This window comes from Labrus bergylta, chromosome 17, assembly GCF_963930695.1.
Source record: "Labrus bergylta chromosome 17, fLabBer1.1, whole genome shotgun sequence".
In the NCBI taxonomy this organism is placed as follows: domain Eukaryota; kingdom Metazoa; phylum Chordata; class Actinopteri; order Labriformes; family Labridae; genus Labrus; species Labrus bergylta.
This window is the reverse complement of record NC_089211.1, coordinates 3,452,480-3,472,342: the sequence shown is the minus strand read 5'-3', so window position 1 is coordinate 3,472,342 and position 19,863 is coordinate 3,452,480. Positions and strand designations below refer to the sequence as shown.

Here is a 19,863-nt window from a genome sequence, read left to right as displayed (position 1 = left end):
TGCAATCATGCTTAATTTTTTAATAGTGGAGTTTTCTGCTTGCTCGTAACTTGAGAAGCAAGAATGAAGTGAGTGTTGAGAACTGACGTTTGAGAACAGATTACTGGCAGAACTTTCATTCAGATATCTGATTCAAGGCCTTTATTTAAACTTAATAGTTGTTTGACGGCTGCAGATAGGTTCAGGGTTTTCCTGCATACAGTCAAAGCTTGCAGAAACATGAATATAAGTAAACACCTTGAAGGCATTGGTATTCCCTTATGGGATTGGCCTCTTTCACAAACTGAAAAATCAATTTGGATCTCATTGAAATCCTGCAGATAGGACCTTGACTCTTTTGGACTGCAGGCTTTGATTGGTCAGAACTGGTTTGGCATTTCAAGAAAGTTTTGACACTAAAAGCCTGGTGTTTTATCAAGATTTTTATAAATTCTTTTATCTTTTTTTTTTTGGGGGGCATTTCTGCTTTCTGCTGGAATCAGCAGGAGAGAGACAGGAAAGGCACGGTACAGAGAACAAGGTGATAACATGCAATAAGGGGCCCTGGTTGGAATCCAACTTCATGTATCAGGATTCAGCTCTGATGCATGAGGTGCGCACTCTACCAGGTGAGCTACCGGGGCGCCCCAGGCAGGTGGTTTAAATGATGGGGATGATCAGCGTATTTTGCAAGATAAAAAAAGGGCAAAAACATTAAATTTCTCTCACTGCAGGTTGACTTCACTTTTACAGCACACCTCTCTATCCAAAGGTTGACTCGTAAGGACAACATGAGGAATCTTGGGCTTGGAAAATGCTCAGAATGGTGCAGGTATGACCGAACACTTGACCTTGTTGCCACCTGGCCTTTGCGTTCTTCAGAACACATGGTGTCAGTCCTCAGAGAGTACACTTCATTACAAACATAGATTGGATTATGTCTTCTCCAACAGACTGACCGTGTCCAATCACTGTAGCGCGGCTTTGACTCAAGAATATTCACCTTATGTCTGGACTGGTGAGTTTGTAAGGCTGACATACACACATACACGCACACACACACACGGTGACTGGCCCTCCTGGGGACTGGTACATGGGGCTGACAGGGGAACAGAGGGGCATAAAAAGAACCGAGGGGGGAGCGAGAAAGAAAGAGAAATGTCTTTTAAATGACATCCCCATTGTGAGCCTGAGCAGGACGATGGCACTTTGCAAAACTGCTAACAATGAGCACAGGAGAAATCCCTTATCCTACAGGGGCCCGGCAGCATGCTCGCCATTACCATAGTCATTTAAATACAGTAATCTCATTTTCTGCCTCAGCCGAGGGGGCATGCTAAATTTCCCAGTGTGAAGGGAGGAGGGAGGGGTGAGCGTGGCGCCCAGAGCATGCAGGATTAGTGACTTCTCTCAATCTGTATGCATGTCTGAGTTTTGCAGGTTGGTTTTGGTGGCACACTACAAAAAGGACCTGGGCGGAAAAAAAAAATCTATATTGACTCCTAAAAGTCTAATCCCCATTGAGAAGATATTTAGCCTTATTCTTTGTAGTTATGGCCGTAGTTCTTTTGGTGTCTTTTAAAAAGGTAATTGATATAATCTGAGAATGCAGTGATGCAGTTTCATCAGACAGATTGCAGAGAGGTAGCCATACTTAAGGAAGGAAGAGCATATAAAGGATAATTATGACCCAGCTGTGTTTTAGCAGACTAATATCATCATTCTTACCATAGCTGTGAGTAAGAGACTAATGTGGATTTATCAGGTGTTCTCACTTTGACTTTCAAAAAAGTGATTCATATAAAGTGGATATATTGCACAACCTATCTTATTACATAGCCTATCAGGATATTTACAATCAGACGTTGTTGTCACACCTGTCCATTTGATGGTCAGGTTATTAAAAATATTCTTATAAACTGAATTTATTCTTATAGTTATGAACAGTTTTGAGTACAAATCGACTTGGTCTTGGAATTGTAGAAAAAAATACTTCCACAAAGACTTCTCTGAGGTTACATTGTCGAATATCTTGACTTGCACAACTAACAGTGAAAAACCAAAAGTTTAACAATTTTCATTTTTTTTCTCTCTTATTTTTTCAAAAAAGTACCACTACAGCAATCCACTATTGTACTTGCAGCCAGTTTGAAGACTTACATGGGACAAATTAAAAGAATAGGAACAATAAAAGTCAAAATACCCTTATAGGAGTCAAAACCAGAAGATTCTGGGTCCTTCAAAGACCACAAGAGCAGTGATCGCTTTTCAATAATCTGTGAATATACACATACTGCATCTGACTATGAAAGATATTTGGGGTCACGTGTTCTGATTTATGGCTTTTAATGTAGAAGTTCATGTGTAGAGCAAAAGAGAAGTAATCAATCTACCATACACATTTAGTCACTAAAAGTAACATTTTGATAGTAAAAATGTTACCTGAACTCCCCACTTCAGCTCCATTTTTGCATCTCAAGTCGAGTCAGACTGTAAACGATGACGAGCTTACACGGCCCAGACATGTGTAGTCGTTTTATTGAAATACTAAAACAACTAGCCCAGAATCCTCATCAATCAGCTGATTAGGTCAGAGATGTTTTTCTCTCTCCAAATATCCCTACCTAATAAGTCCTGGTGATGTTCATGTTGAAAATTGTTAAATGTAAATGTTCTGACATTTTGATGTGTGTCTTCTCTTTTCTGAACCCAACTTTAAGTTCTTGATTGACAAACTGTGGTACGATGAGGGCAGACATTTTTTGCAGTGCAATATGCATGAACAAGATTGTATTTGGAAGGTGGCAAAGGACGGACAGAGAGTGTGTGTTTGTGACTACGTGTTTGTGTGTGTGTGTGTGTGTGTGTGTGTGTGTGTGTGTGTGTGTGTGTGTGTGTGTGTGTGTGTGTGTGTGTGTGGGCGTTGGTTGGGGTTGTTGCTGAAGCTTTGGGGAATATCATATCAGATCGAAGAACAAAAGAGGAGCGAGGGAGAGAAAGCTGTTTCCACATAAGCTGTTTTCATTCTTCTCTGCTTCCGGTCCAGTGGAACAGTTGATGAAGTTTAAATGAAGCAGAATTAGGAGATCAAGCAGACACAGGAGCTAGTGCTGATGGTATCCGTGAGGCCCCCTATCCCCCCGCGCACCACCGAGGGAATCGAACTGGGGGGGACAACTGACCTGGATGAAATCAAGAGAAAGAGAAACACGGAGGGAGGGGGAGAAAAAAAAGAGTGAAAGCGAGAAGGAGGAGGGGAGGGGAGGGGGCTGAGACAGATAAGGGGATGAAGTATCTCCTAAATGTGATAATCTCCAATCACCTCTAACATCAATTCTGCCAAGGCCCGGGTTAATGAGCTCATAGCCGATCAAGCGTTATGCACCGCCGCCCCCACCTAACCCCCCCTTGACTCCCCCCATTCTCTCTCCCTTGCATCTCTCTCATCATCACTGTTGTTCTTTTGATTTAATCCCTCTTACTTCAGCTGATTTGAGCAAGAGGAGAGAGAGAGAGGGATGGAGGAGAGGGAAAAGCCTATTACCCAAGCTCCTCTGCTCTCAACTATCTAAATGCTAACGATGTGAGGGGGCGAGAGAGGGGAGGGGAGGAGGAAAATGATGATGGGAGGAAGACACCGAGGGGAAATGGGAAAAGGGAGCGCGAGCGTGTTGGCAGGAGAGGACACGATGCAGCAGAGGGGGGCTAATCTGTTGCTGCTCGGGGTCTCGGGGAGCAGTTTGGTTATTTTGAAAGCAGGTTAGCTGAGGAGAAAGCTCTGTCCTCCTGCTCGCTGACCCCTCCGTCCCCGGAGGTCAACGCACCTGATCTTGGCTCTTTACTTCCACTTGAGCAGTTTAGACACACCAACATCTCTAGCTTTGTCCGTGCTCATTTTTTTTCCATGCTTTCACTTTCCTATTGATTAAAACAGAAAAAGGATTGTGTCCACCTGCTGCAGAGAATCACATGATGTGGACGAGATTCTCTTTGGCTGGTGTATTTGGTCGGAAAAGACTGGGGTAAAAGCTGAGGGGTCACCTTGAACTGAGAGTAATGTCTGTTTCGATCGTGTTCTCAACATCTAGGGACCTGGAGGCATTCTCGGATACTTTGGTTATGAGTTTCTCACTCTGCCTGCTGAACAATTGTTTTCTTAGTTAGGCTTCTTGATACAGTACCCAGAGGCCCTAAAAACAACTGAGTAAATATTTGGCAATTGCTCGAGCTGAAATGATGATTATGAGCCAAGTTTTGGCACCAGCGTGTGCGCCACCACAATTCAAAACCCACCAAGCTTTAATTGGACTACAAATTCTCCGAAGAGCACACACACAATCCACTGTTTGCCTTGTTTAATTTCGCTTTTTTTTGTGAACTTTGCAATTACGCAGCGGTAGGTAGCGTGGCACCTGTGTGTCACAAATTAATTGCCTTGCAAGTTCACAAGGCGGCTCGGCTAATTTACATGGCGATATGAGGGAGGGAAACACGGGCGCAGCGTGCCACTCTTTCAACTGTAACAATCATTTTGATTTGTTTTCACTGCCTGGCACTCAACATTTCAATTCATCTCCAACACACTAGAACAATGGGAGGAATTTGCTCGAAACACGCGCACATGCTCGGCTCGTTCACGTCTGCCTGAGAAGCACAGTCACTTATTCTGTGAATAACAAGTCTACCCATCAGATTCTCCTCTTTCAAGAAACCCATTTGATTTCATATTGGCCAATGAAACAGTGCAGGGTGAGAGGCAAGTGAACAATCAATCTTTGTAATGTGATCCACGGATTGAGCGCGGTGAGTAAATGTTTGCTCAGGCAGCCATCCAAGCCTGCAGTCAAACGAATTCTGCAGAAAAGGAATCTATCCAGGGCAGGCCTCTCTCTTTATCCCTCGCCTGCCCGACAGCAGCAGGGTATCAAGCACATTATATTCCAGCGCTCTGTGCATTTTTCATATAGGCTCGCCTTTTATGTTTTATGTACGCCAGCTCAGGGGAGAACAGCTGTGTGGGCGCCGCATCCTCTGCAAGTTTAGAGAGGAGAGAGAGAACTCATTTCAGTGGGAGAAGTGGAGCAGAATGCCAAACGCAGCGAGCGCGGTACCTGCGAACAAACAGGAGCTGCAGACCAAGGCCTGCCTCTGCTATTACATTACCATAATACACGGAAACAACACCTTGCATGCTGTTGCTGCAGTAATTTGAAAACAGATTGACAGGATTTACAAGTTCTCAGCTTATCTCTGCTCTGACCTCTGTGACCTCAATCTTCACTGTCAACTTTTGGAGTAACATCATACGTTGGAGGCTTATTCACAGTTGTTGCAGACTTTTCCAGGATAATCTGGTATTATATATAATAATGGAAATTGATTTTATTTTCTTTCCTTATGTTGTATTTCTGTTTTGTTGAACTGAGCACACACCCAAAACACAAAAGAATAAAACATATAGTGTGATTTTATAATTGACCCTGCTTGCTCCTTCATGTAGAGTCGATAAATCCCTCAGGCCTGTTCTGCATGTGACTGTCAGCCTGCTGGGATTACACACCGCTGCTGGAGAGAGAAGGCTGCATTGTGAATTAGTTTAGGTTCTATATACAAAGTTTTGTCTTTGCAGGATGCTAATGCAGATGGAGGTTTCAGTAAAAGAAACACAAAATATTAAACATAAGCACAAACCTAATGTCTACCTATGAAATAAGGGTTCAAAATGTGTAAAAGTGTTGATGCATTTTGATCTCTGTGTTGATTTTTGTTAATGCAGTTTGATGTGATGTTAAAAAGGCTTTGGTTTTTAAAGGTTCAAAATCTACAAAGTTAAGTACAGAAAATGAACTCCTTCAGGAAGCAAGATTTAGAAAAAAGAATTAGCTTGAAAAAGTCTGTATTCATATATTTTCATTACATTTTCGTACATTTCATAAATATAAATTTACTATGTAGAGAGATTCAGGCAAAAAAAACAACAAAATGAATAACTTGAAATGTTGTAAAGGACATTTTTGTTGTTGGCCTCATCTTTCCGGCCAGAGGCCTTTATTTCAGGGTGCACTGGTATTAATTAATTCATGAATTTATTTTGCACCTGTGAGTCAATTCTTACATTTCATATATGATGGAAAGTATGTTTCACTTAAGACTCAAACCATGTTGTGGAAATCGAAAATAACCTCAGAGTCACTTCTTCCAGACTCAGCTCCTCTGCTGGAGACAGAAGGTGAAATCCTATTGTGTAGAGGTGCACACTGCCACCCAGTGTTACAGACAGCGAGGCAGGAAGAGACATTTACTAAAGTTTGTCCATTTCTATTAACCAATCACCTCACGTCCTCCTTTACAGCACCAATGATCCTGTCTGATGTCCAGAGGAGGAAAGAAAACCTGGTTGATGCTTACAATTGTCAACCATACATTTACAGTGAAATTCAAAGATTGCTGAAAATGACATTTCTCTGACAGAGATTTCGTCTTCTCTTAAAATAGCCTGCAACTAAGAAAAGAGAGATCTTCATTATGTGCCATTTAATTTTAGGGCTGTAGGTCTTTGTTATCATATTGCTCTCACATTGATCAATCATTGCAGTTAACAAGCAGAACAGTGAAATCAATCAGATGCTTTCCCATGACATTTATCCGCAAGGTTTTGGAAGGAGACAGAGGCTTGTATTGGTGAAGGTGCAACATGTCGGTTATCCTGTTGTTTCCTTATTTTTAAATCCAAACAAGAAATCATGATTCTGTGGTCACCTGGTCAGAAGAGTTGTGTACATATTCTCTGATATTCTCTTTTTTTCTTTTGATGTCATTGGAAATCTACCCAAAGGCGAGATTTCTTTCCTTTTTAAATTGTCTTCCAATTCAAAACACTTCATTGTCAACCCAACTTCTACCTAGTCACAGTTCAACCAATTAACAAGTCTTTTTTTGCCTCCAGGTAAAAAGAATGTAACTCCATTGGGCTCTTCAAGTTAATATGACCAAAGGCAGTCTAGCTGAAAAGGAAACACCTGCACAAAAAAACATCTGTAAGATCACAGGGACAGTCTAATGACCCTTAAGGTCATACAGACTGATTCCTTTACTATGAACCATCCTCATCTAAAACCAATGTAAATGCACAGCTTAATGTAAATACTGCAAAAACTTAACCTCATTGGAACTAACTAATTCACTGGATACAGTGTGTGTGTGTGTGTGTGTGTGTGTGTGTGTGTGTGTGTGTGTGTGTGTGTGTGTGTGTGTGTGTGTGTGTGTGTGTGTGTGTTTGTTTGTGTGAGCATACCTGGCCAATAAAGCTGAATCTGATTCTGATTAGGCAGTTTTTCCAGTTAGTGTTTAACATTCATGAGAGATCAGTCCATTGTATTATTATGAGGAGTTAATTCATTAATCATGAACACGACTTCTATAGGACACGTATATCCCGTTATTTCCTCCATGGGAACTTTTTTCTTTCATACGATTGACTAAGTCATTTCAATGTTTCTTCTGAGAATTTGAGAAAAAAAAAGTTTGCCCTCATTTTCATTTAAGCTGAGAATTTTTTTTTTTAAATGTCCATTAGATAAAGGTTGACTGACAGAAATGTCATGTTTTAAATATCACCCAGTAATATATTTGAGGTGATGCAAATCACCTGTTCACAGACTTCATCATCTGCCACCGTCAACAGGTAACCGACCTGCCCATCACTAGAAACCTTAAAAGTTTAGAGCGCACGTGTCACAGATGCCAAATGTCTCCTGTGAAGCCCGATTGATGCAGACCTTCTGACGGTTAATTAAGATTCCTCTTGGCGTATTTTGACAAACTTAAACGTGTACCTCTCTGCTTTATTTGAGGCCCCTGTGGACTTTTCAAGCTTTTATATAAAAATGGATTTGTTTCTTGTTTAGTTGAGTAAAGTTAAAGCTGAATGTTGACGCTTGGATAACTCCTGCACACTTTAATTCACTCATGCTGACTGTTGTTGCCGGTTGTTTGTCGCTCTATAAGCAGGGCGCTCAATGGAACCACCTCAGTAACCCCCAGTGGTCTCTTATACAAGCACTCACCCAATTTGTTTGCAGTCTACATTCACTTGTCTACAGAAAGTAAAACACAGGATGACATCAGATTCGACTTTAATAGACGCCTGCTTTTAAAAATGTACTTTTGTATTGAACGTGAATTAAGTTATTGTTAACAAGATTCTTCTGCGTGTAGCCATGAAGCACTATGATTTCAATGTTTTTTAGTGTGATACTTTTAACTAGCTTGTGTAAACCCTATCTGTACATGCTCAGTGATCTAAGTTTGCAGCACAGACTATTTGGCTCCTGATTGATTCTTTTGTTCACCTCAGTCTCCATCAGCACGAGGCTAAACCTCCATGATTGGCCAAGAAAAGCAGGAGGTATGAAAAAGTGGACAGGCAGAGCGTGAAGAGAGATAGTTAGGGATGGGCTGCGGTAACGAGGATGGCAAAGTACCCTGTAGGATTAGCAAAAAGGGTGGATAATAGGGAGCAAGTGTGACCGCAGATATAGTAGCCTATCAAGTGAGAGTGAAAAATGGACCAAGGATTGGAAATGAGCGAATCATATGCTGTAACTTATCCTCCCTGCTCACCAGAGACCAAAGACACTTTGGTGCATGGAAGCAGAAAGAGCAAACTCCAGGTAGCCGCAGGGAGACGAGAGAACATTTCTCCACGCTCGAGAGGGTCCACGCTGTACCTAACTGGCCACCAGTCTTGTACACTGGTCCCAGCTTGGTGCTTTGTCAATTTGCTGTGACTAATCCAGGAGGGGTCTCGCGTCTTCTCTCACCCTAATTAAAAGAGGATTAGTTGGGATGGAGTTCTGGGCCACTCCAACATGCATAGCCACCGTCCCTTTTGCTTTTCCGGGATAATCACACTTACTGGAATTGCCTGGATTTTCTGTTCAGGCCACCACCTGAACTCAACATGGGGGTCTGTCACTGAAATAGTTAGACAATAATAAAGATAAGTCCAAAAATAAAGGAACTGAAGCAATCCGCAACTGATTTCCAGTGATCTATATACTCAACGGGTGCTTCATTTCTAGTACATTTCAGAACAGAATTGTGATATTAAGATTTACTCTGTTTTTATTTCCATTCATTTTTGTCTATAGGCTATTTGTTCAAAGGCTGAATGGACCTCTAATGTGATTCACATTTAAATATATTGTATTTATGGAATTGCCTTGTTGTAATTAAACTAGTTCCTAGCTCCTGACTAGCCCCATGTTTTTGTTTTTTGTTGTGGTAAAGGTGGTATTTTGGTAATAAACCTAGAAAAGTTTGGTTAAAAGCTGTAAGTTTCTCGTCATTGTGTCTGCTTAAGAGCAGGGTCGTGACAGTAATCATAGCTACAGAAAACAAAAGTGCCTAAAATGTCCTCTTCCTTGCAACATAATGTTCCTTATTGCATTCTGCTTCATATGACCAATGGATATGTCTGCTTCTATCTCTTTTGGTTTGGCATCTTAAAGATGAATTCAAACTAATTCAAAATATAAAGTAACCCAGTCACATAATAAGAGAATTAAATAAAAACCACACACAATTGAGCCAGCAAGCATGATACTCATCCACATCACATGAAAAAGGCGTGACTGCTGCGCTGGCAAATGTTTGCCCTGCACCATGACTTGTAGGCAGCCTTACTATGTTCCTCCTTAACCACTGCCAAATATTGAAACCAATTGGTTACTATTAGGCTGGACGTATTTTCATTTAAATACCTCTTACAGTCAGCATCTGTGACACTTTTGTTTGTTATTTGATTATTGAAAGAAATAAATAAAAAGCACAACATTTTAACTGGTTTAAAAAAATAGCACAATATCCTGAATTGTGTTTTTCTTCATCAAAACAGTAATTAAACAATAAGATGGATGAAATCAAATTGAAATTGTAGATATTAAGGTTTCAATTTGATCATGGCAGCAGCGCACATTAAAATGTTTTGCCACCATACACGAGTTGTTATGCCCATTGTCACTCCCATAACTAAGTTACAGATTGTGTAAGACTAAATACTGTGTATCAGTGTTGCTGTTTATGGTTTAAAAGGCTGAAAGATACATAGGGATTTTAAAAGCTGCTTCCAGCTGCTAACTTCTCCTGCACTGTGAACTATAAATAGGTATCTGAGATTAGCTTGTTTAAAGTGCTGGCTAGTTTAGATGCCAGCTGCCACAGAGAAGGCAGCTATATTCCCTCTGCACTGCTGGTATCTGGGGTAGTCTTTAAAAACCTCTGAGGCGCTGACCTCAGCCAAAAACATTGCAGGTGTCTGCTGTGTGTGCAGTCTGCAGCTTACTTCGCCTGTCACAGTTTACATCAGTTACGTTCATAATTTTAGTCCTTTTTCTTCCAACACATCTTGATATTCTTGTTCGAGTTAACAACTATCTTGTTTGGGGATTTTCTTCTCTCTAGTTTTGCAGTTTATGCACCAGTATTGTGGTATTTTAAGGTAGGCCTAGGCTATATCATGGGGGCCCCTTTTATAAGGGATTTTAAGGAAGGGAAGAAAGTTTTATAATTATTAATGTAGTAGGCTATTAGAGGAGGTAGCAGCTTGTAGTAGTTGTGGGCCAGAAGTGTTGATATTTTTGCACATTCTTTATGTGCAGATTGTAATGCTGAGTTTTCATCACAGAAGTTCGGAGCAGACTATCACAACAATAAATAGACTTGTAGACATTTTTGACTAACAGATGGTTGCATGCTGCTCTAGTGAAAATTTTTAAATGACCTGCTGTTGTTAAATGTGATGTACTGCTTATACCCTCTAGCCCCCTCCGATCTACGCCACATAACCTACAAGTCAAAACGTAGGGTTAAAAACGCACGATGTGACCTACAAGTCAAAACGTAGGGTTACACACGCCCGGAGGAGGAGCTCTGTTATAGTGTGTTTGGTTATCCCAGTAAACACAGGGCGCTCTCTGCTTAGTGAGATATAATATCCTTATTTAAGCATGCAAAACGACAGCGAAGAAGTTGCAATGAAAGAAGCAAGAAGACGTGAACGTCAAGCAGGTATAGCTTTGTCTCTTTATAAGTGTGCTATTACGGAAAGATATAAACCAAGAGGGCGTATCTAGCATTGAAACGTTAGCAATGGTAGCAGCCTCTTAAAGCTAACGTGAATTAGCTTCACTGTTTATCACCATTAAGCGTGAAGTAGCCTGAATATAAACACGATCTGTAACTTAAATGTACTTTTGTACTAACGAAGCGAAACAACAAGCAGTGAACATATTAAAACTAAAACTAATTAAGGCTCTTTCAGCTAATTACTGTCACTGGGAATAATGTTACTGGACTAAAACTGGGTAATGTTAATATTCCGTGTTTATTAAATGTTGAAAAGGGCTATATCTGCCCATGTGAGCCCATATTAATCATTAAATAATTGATCATGGTAGTAGGAAAAAAGCAATACTCTAGATCAGCTATACTCTATTACAGGGATGGGCATCTTCGATCACAGCAAGGAGCCACATTCATTTAATTGTCACTGCCAGAGGGCCAAACTGTAGAATACAAAAACGATTACAGTCGATTATGTCTCAAATTTAACTCAACATATACCAGAGATCAAATATTATTATGGACATATTTCTGGTTTTCACTATTTCATGGCAGATTTTGTCATCTTTTCTTCATGTTTCCAATTAATTGATATGTCAAAATTGACCTGAGGGCCACATTAAGGGTTGGGCCGCCAGTTGCCCACCCCTGCTCTAATTGCTACCTTAGTTTAACTTTACAATAGTTGACTCATCTACTTTTTCTACTGTTTATTCTTCAATATGAAGTTACAGAAAATTCACTGCAACTAGTAAAGTTGCATTTTGACTTCTAACTCTGTCTGTAGGTCCAAGCATACATGACACTGAAGGTACGATCTCACTCATTAAATGGTTGCATGCCACTTATCTAATTTGACTGAAGTATGCTGCCAGAGCATGGCAGGTGATATGGCTGCTGGTGTTTTGTCTAACAAGTGTGTGTGTGTGTGTGTGTGTGTGTGTGTGTGTGTGTGTGTGTGTGTGTGTGTGTGTGTGTGTGTGTGTGTGTGTGTGTGTGTGTGTGTGTGTGTGTGTGTGTGGGCGGGCTTGCTTGTGATCTTCTCCCAGTGTTTTGCACTCCATTGCCACAAATGAACCTATTAATGAATGTAAGTGCATGTTTTTCTTCTCTCCCCAGGGTTGGAGAATTCAGACACCGGTATTGGGTTTTGTGGCTGGCTGTTGGTCGGGCTTTCTCTTATCTTCACTCTGCTCACGTTGCCCTTCTCCATTTGGATGTGCATTAAGGTCAGCTAGTAGATAGAGACAGCCTTTGCCGAACAGGCTGGTAAAGTCAAACCTATAAAACAGATGTTGTCCTCTTCTGTGTATTTAGTGTTTTGGCAGTGCTTTTTTACTGCAGTCTCATCCTCTGTAAAATGATGTCTAACAACCTTTAGAAGCCAGTGAACCATTATCATTTACTTCATTTAAAGGCATCACCATGAGCAAGTCAATATACATCAAACTATTTCAATACCATATCTCACCAAGAGAAAGGAAGGACTCCTACTCAAGCCATTTATGTTTTTTTATGTGCACAGATTGTGAAGGAGTATGAGAGAGCCATTATATTTCGCCTGGGGCGCATTTTGCGAGGAGGAGCCAAAGGTCCAGGTGATACCACACTACCATGTTTTGTTTTTTTTAACAATATGTTTGTTCTCTTAATAATTATTTATACGTCTGATTTCAGCAAGTGTATTTCTCAACAAACACGCCCCAATTTGGTTCAGAGCTTTGGAGATACTACCATTTCCTCCAACCTTTAATTTCATTATACTCTAACATCTAGTTCTTAAGACAAGTTTGAGACACAGGAACTTTCCCAAGACACTAGTCTAGGCCCCTTAGAAGGGACCAGGCTGTTTACTTAGCACCTGGGACTTTACTATAATACTCAGAGCAGCAGCTCTGTCTGGAAGTAAAGGAACTCTTGTTCAGAGCTGTTCAGTGCTGAGAATTCTCCTTCAATTCAATTGTTTAGATTTTGTTTTCTTTGTAACAACGTAGGACAGGAAATAACTAAATCCCACAACCAGTGGCTTACTGGCTTCAGGAAACCACAGTAAAAGAATGACTGACCTACTTTTTTTTTTACGATTGGCATGGTGCATGCAGAGCAGAGACATGAAGCTAAAGGCTGTGAAGAGTGTGGGCTTCTTGTGTGGCCACCATTTAGCTTGAAAGAGATACTGTTTAGTTACAGTGCCTCAGTCATCAGTTGGACATGTTCATGGTAAGAACGTGTCATATTGGAGTATTTTTATATCCACAATATCCTGGTCATGATCAGCTTCTTGCAGAATCCTGTTAATGTGTTTTGCATGTAAACTGGTTGTGAAAACCTGAGAAAGCTCTTGTCCAGATAATGGGAAACCTGAATATGCTGCTACCTTGACTGTTTTATTCTAGTAGAACTATGTTGCATTTAAACACCTAACCAGGTTTATGATATTCTTTTGGTCAGACAATTGTGATTGAGATGGTGAGAACACAGCTGCAGACAAACGGCAGAAGCCTGCATGCTGTCATGATTATCTCTACAGGCTTATAGTACTTCCCCGTGCAGCCCTTCCTTCTCAGTGGTACAAAGAAAATAACAAAAAATTGAAAAGTATTTAGGCCTAATAATAACAACAAGAGAATGCCCCATCTAAAAGTTAATCATAGATAAGCACGAGTGCATGCTAGTTGAGTGAGGCTCCGTTTATGAGGGTCCACAGAGCCATACGTCTGGCCACTCCTCTGCATATCTGTCTGTTTTATGTCTGAGTGCCTTCATCATTCTCTTCTTAGTGATGTGTCGTGTGCCATTGTATTTGTGTAGGTAAAAAAAATATGGACTCCCATGAGCAAAAAATTAGCATACATCTCATAACTCACTGTCTCACTTTCTTTGATTTCTTGTTTAACGGGATCTTAAAAAAACAGTCAGTGTCCTCTCAAAATGCTGATATGTGACTCCATGGAGTGCCAGGGGACTCCTGTTTATGACAGAGTGGGGTAATAATAGCTCAACGCCAGCACACTCCACATTCATGAGAGAAAGGAGGAGCCAATGCCAAAGTTGAATTCAGCATTTGGTTTCCCGTAATGCCCCCTTACCCTCACTCTCACAGTCTGGCTCTGACTCCAGCTGTAACATCTGTTATATAATAGTGCTTTAGAACATTTCTCTGTATATTTAGTCAGAAAAAAAGGCTTGTGGGAATAGCTTATTATAAAATGATTGTGTTTGTGAAACATTTCCCATCTGTAAACACGTTTCTTCTGCCATCAGCAGAGATTTTTATTGATGAACAGAGCTTTTTATTTTTTCCGGAGTGGAATTTTCCACTGCACGATATGATGGTTTACGTTGTCTGTGAGAGCAACCAAGGCCTCTCTTCTTGTCTAACAGGAAATATGATTGTTCCTGGAAATGTCATTGTAGAAACGGAGTGAGGAGACTGCTGTTGTCTTAATTTCCCCTCCTGAACAGATGGCTGTGATCTCACCGTTTAAATACACAACATCCTGACAGGAAATGCAGCCCACTCGTCTCTAAATGGTGTGGCAGCATTAATGTTTGCTAAATGATTGCACACCTAGCACATGTCTGTTTCACTCAGGCACATGCCTAGTATTGTTTAATGCACTAATCATTGTGACTTGAAACGGGATTATGAAAGCTGCAAATATCCGCAGCTTTGCCTCGCTGTCAGCACAGCTGCAGTCTTATAAAGAGAGCTTGACTTGGCCCTGTGCCCGACTTTCATTCATCACGGTGTTTTCAAACATTTGTGTAGAAGCTTGCTCATTATTGTGTTTACAGCAGCTTTAGTCTTTGTTAAAACTATTTGCATTCTTGTGATTCCACAGGGCTGTTCTTCATCGTGCCGTGCACTGACAGCTTTATTAACGTGGACATGCGCACCATCACCTTCGACATCCCACCGCAAGAGGTATGACACACACACTTCCAATTACATTAAACAAATACGTTGTCACATTCACAGGAATTCAAAGGACATCAAAATAATTGTGCAGATTCCTGATGGAGCCGACCATTAATCTTATAGAGCCACTTAACAATTCATACTTTTTATTTCCTGTTCAATCCCTTTCCCGCTCTCAGGTTTTGACCAAAGACTCTGTGACAGTGAGTGTTGATGGTGTGGTGTACTACCGGGTCCAGAATGCTACCCTGGCTGTGGCTAACATCACTAATGCAGATGCTGCTACCCGGCTGTTGGCCCAGACTACCCTGAGGAACGTCCTGGGTACAAAGAACCTGGCAGAGATCCTGTCTGACCGGGAGGAAATTGCACACAGCATGCAGGTAGAGTACAGTAGATGTTATCCTCACTGTTAACTGGAATTCAGATCCAAAACAACATGCTGACAGTAACAGACTTCCATGAGTCACTTTTCTGTAAATGCTTGGCTAAAAGATTTCCCTTTTATGTTGAATCAAAACCAGGTTTAATGCCAAGTGTGCTTACAAATACAAACTTTGTCACAGGGTTTTTGTTGCAAAATAACAAAGAACATAGAAGTTGTACATAAAAGTAGAAAGTTATTGAACAGCAGTACTTTCATTACCCTGGGTTTAAATGAGATGCAATAAAGAGTAAAAAATAAAATAACAGTACTATACAAGGAATGTGCTACATGAGTAGTTGGGAGACTGTATAGTGGTGCAGGAAGGTGTGCAGTGCAACATATGTATCTCTCTGTATAGAATTAAAGACAGTATCAGTACAACAGACACTTTTTAAGTCCAGTGAGTGAAACTTATAAACTTATGTATATTTATTTAAATCCTGACCTGTTTGAATTGAGAATTTTCTCCCTGCTAGAGCACAATCCTGTTTAGGGTAGTTTGCTTTGTGGTCCAGCAGGGGGCTCTCTTTAAACTCACCATCCGTTGACCTACTGCATGCCCAAGTGACTTATCAGTACACTCAGATTGTCTTAAATGACACTAGTAATCACAGCACTTTTCATCAGACAGTCATGACACAGAGCAGTCTGAGGAGCAGTGCATGGAAGTGGCAGCAGCTTGAATTCTGTAGGTGGGCTATGCAACTTTGGAAAAGAAAAGTCAGCCAGATTTTTAAAGGATCCAAATAAAAACTTATAAAGTCACGAGAAAGGTGGGGCATCCAATCATTTCATTCAGTCTGCATGGGACACTTTTTTCAGAGCATGTGATTAAATGATTGTTGTCGTGGTTACAAAGTGAATTTTAGATTGCCAGAGCTTGAAGTAAAATTGTTTTTCTGACCACTCAATAGTAGATAATCTGAACATCAAACAACTGTAAGAAGAACTGTTGATGTAGATGCTTTCTGCAAACATCTGAACCTTTAAAGAATGGGATATACATGTAGCATATATCCTCTGTTATACCTCACTGTCAGTGTAAATCAATCACTGCACATCAGTGGGGTTAAGTTGTTCTGTTTGCTGAGCCGACATCAGAGGTAGTACCGGAGGTAAAACAGAGCAGCTGTAAACATCAGAGCTGCACTTTTAAATTAATTTACTGGGACACCAATATTACACTGTTGTGGTGTTCAATCATGTAACAAATGCAGACTGACAGTACAGCACCATTACAGTTGTAGAGCAGAATGTCTGTGTTTGTCGATATGTTCACATTATGTCACTTCAAGGTGAAGTTTCTGTGGCATTTTCAGGGCGAGACCCAGAAAAAAGGGGGTCTAGCAAAAAACCTTCCAACAGAAAAACCTGTAAGGAAGTCAGTCAAAAGAAATGTAGGCAATATTCTGAAGCTCCAATAATACAGACTGAGTGTAAGAGGAAACAGAATGGAGGATTACAGTGCCACCTTGCCTGCTTAGAGCCAGGTTTGCCTGGACTCATACTGAAACTAACAAACTGCAGATAAAATGTGTACAATCTGTATATTTAGAAAACCTTAGGTAATGCTGTGTTAGATGTAGAGCACAGCTGTTAGATTTACTCTTATTCCATTTATTAATTTCATTTCTACTTCCAGTTTATGCTGAGCTTCTGTAAATAATTACATATTAAATCTGATGCACACAGTTACAAGGTTTGTCAGCAATCAGTGAAATTAACAATGTCAAATATTTGGCATGTACTTGGAGTTATTATACACTCTAACATCTACAGTTTTTCCTCTTTAAGTTCAGCATTCCCACTGAAATACAATGAAGAACCACTTTTTTTCCTTCCTTGTATTGTTCAAAAAGGCAAATTGTGCATTACTGCCATCATCTGGCCTGGAGTGGGATTGAATTTAACGTGACATTTAAACAGCAGCATGTGTTGTAGGTAAATGAGTAGTCCTAATGCTGCATAAATTAGTCCTCTATCTTTTGCCTTCTATATTCCTTCTTTCATTTTGATTCAATTACTTTGATACTTGATATATATCAAAATTTTGCACCAGAAAAAGTAATTATGATGATTTTATCATTGATTCTCTACTGGAATTGAACCCCCTTTGACCTGCCTTTCTATTTCTGTTCCACCCTGTCCAGTAATTGTAACATATTATTCACAAGTATTATCACTAATATTTACAAAGCTGTTGCATGCATTTTTAGAAGGTAGAAGTGAGTAAACCAATAACCCCAGCTACCCCCAAACCCATTTTGTCATGACAGTGGGGGCTCGGTGAAAAAAGAACCTGTCATTTTCGACTTGCTCATCAGTTGTTGTCCACAACTTTTAAATGTAGAAATAAAAGGACAAATGTGCTATGACTCTGGCAGTTTGTGTTTTTAAGATTAAATGTTATTGTGGTTATTCTTTAAATGCATCCTTATATTGTAACGGTTGTTTTACCTTAAGACCAAGTGTGCTCTCTATTGTATTTCACTACAAGAGAAACATGAGGTTGAGCGCCATCTGCAGGACAGTATTCAAAAATGCAAGGGAGTGTATATGAAAAGAAATCAGACGTATGCAGATTTTAACAATTCGAGTAATGCAATACTTTTCCTGCACCACAAAAAGTAGTTTATGACGTTTCTAGTTTCTACAAAATGATCTATTTTGGTTGAGCCTCTTTAGAGTTACCTTCAAAAACACATGGTAAACACTTGCCTCCCTGTCTCCTCAGTCCACTCTTGATGATGCTACCGATGACTGGGGGATCAAGGTGGAGCGAGTGGAGATCAAAGACGTCAAGCTGCCCCTTCAGCTTCAGAGAGCCATGGCTGCTGAGGCGGAGGCAAGCCGCGAGGCCAGAGCCAAGGTGAGGTCACAGCAGATCCACTCAGAAGATTCACACAGGTGTCTATATCACAGCCTCTATCTTGATCACTATTCTTTTCCCCTCTGCTTTCCATTGCAGGTGATAGCGGCCGAGGGGGAGATGAACGCCTCACGGGCGCTGAAGGAGGCCTCTCTGGTGATCGCAGAGTCGCCCTCAGGCCTGCAGCTGCGTTACCTTCAGACCCTCAACACCATTGCAGCCGAGAAGAACTCCACCATCATCTTCCCGCTGCCGCTGGAGATGATGCAGGCCTTCGTCAAACACTGAGGGAAGTCTCAAAAAAATGCACTCTCGCTCTCAGAATATGTATTACTCAAACACACACACACATATTTAGATTCTGTCTGCTGAGTAACATAAAATATGTTATTGCATTTTAACACACCTTAAAGACTAAAGCAGTCAGCCCACGTCTACCCAAGTTTTGAGGGATCTAAAGTCTACTTTGATTATAAGCTAAGAAAGAAAACTGCAACCCAAACTGACTTAGTTACTTCATTACAAAATTGTAATTTTGTTTTGCTTTTAGATAAACAAGACGGCTTGAGGCAAAAAGCAGAGTATGAAATGTTTAATTAACAACATTGTTGCTTTGCTCAGATCGCCCGGACGGATGTTTTTAAAGTATTGTATGAGATTTGAACAAAAATGGTCACATTGCAGCAGAAGCTTAAGCCTTCATCCTGCAGTTTTATGTATTTTTCTTTGTATGCTTCTAATGTGTCAAAATCAGAGAAACAGCCCCAAATCCAAAGTTGTACATGTAATGAAAGCAAAGTGCCTGCTGCATAAGAGGCCTTACAACCGGACACACAAATACACACATAACTACATACATTTGTGCTTCTTTTTTCTCCTTCTGCAACTACTGCCAGCTCATCATTATCATCATATGCTGCAAACCTTTAATCCCTAAGACCCCTACATATTTTATATAGTAGTAGGAAACTACTGTCAAAAGTAGACTCATTGTTTTCTTAGAGGTGCCATTACATGCTTTACCTTGATTGGTGTAAAACTCTAACACAGTGAACTGACAATGCAACCTCCAGGACAGGAGGTACAGTTTATGTTTCTGTACTTCAGCCGCTCCCCTAACCTTCTTCACTTTAGGGAAGAGAGAGACAGAAACACTGGTATGCTGGTTTAAAGATTAACTTTGCCTTTTGAAACATTAAGTATTTAAAATATGGTGCATTACCAGACTGAAGGAGAAAACACGCTCAACTTCTTTTCAACGTAGAACAACTGGCAGCTGAATCCTGGAAAATGTTCAAAAAAGAAAAAACGATTAGGACATCACTCCAAAATTGTATTTTAATTGCCACGTGAACGTTGCTTCTTCAGCTTGTAGCAGGCAATTTTTTTTTTACCTGACTGAACAGGTAAACATTTTTAGTGTCGTGAGATAAATTGATGCAAAAGATTGAAGGATGAAATCTCGGTGGATTGTGTAGAGTTTACTTCATCACAATAACCAGCATCAGAGTGGCATACAGAAACACACAGACACACACACAC

The 19,863-nt window shown here is 40.5% G+C and overlaps 1 protein-coding gene across 2 annotated transcripts in view; it reads left to right on the top strand.

Annotated features, from left to right (window-relative positions):
* Nucleotides 1-10,896: 10,896 nt before the first annotated feature.
* Nucleotides 10,897-19,863, top strand: part of stom (stomatin) — a 10,793-nt gene continuing 1,826 nt past the window's right edge. Inside the window, exons 1-8 of one of the 2 annotated variants that reach the window (XM_029276756.2) lie at nucleotides 10,912-11,049; nucleotides 11,891-11,914; nucleotides 12,223-12,332; nucleotides 12,629-12,701; nucleotides 14,949-15,031; nucleotides 15,205-15,408; nucleotides 18,187-18,321; nucleotides 18,421-19,863. The exon at nucleotides 18,421-19,863 is cut by the window's right edge and continues 1,826 nt beyond it. In XM_029276756.2, the coding sequence (XP_029132589.1) occupies nucleotides 10,989-11,049; nucleotides 11,891-11,914; nucleotides 12,223-12,332; nucleotides 12,629-12,701; nucleotides 14,949-15,031; nucleotides 15,205-15,408; nucleotides 18,187-18,321; nucleotides 18,421-18,609 (879 nt within the window). In that variant the 5' untranslated portion in view covers nucleotides 10,912-10,988 and the 3' untranslated portion in view covers nucleotides 18,610-19,863. Of the gene's footprint in view, nucleotides 11,050-11,890; nucleotides 11,915-12,222; nucleotides 12,333-12,628; nucleotides 12,702-14,948; nucleotides 15,032-15,204; nucleotides 15,409-18,186; nucleotides 18,322-18,420 lie in introns of both variants that reach the window. The other variant, XM_020630601.3, reaches the window with a different exon arrangement.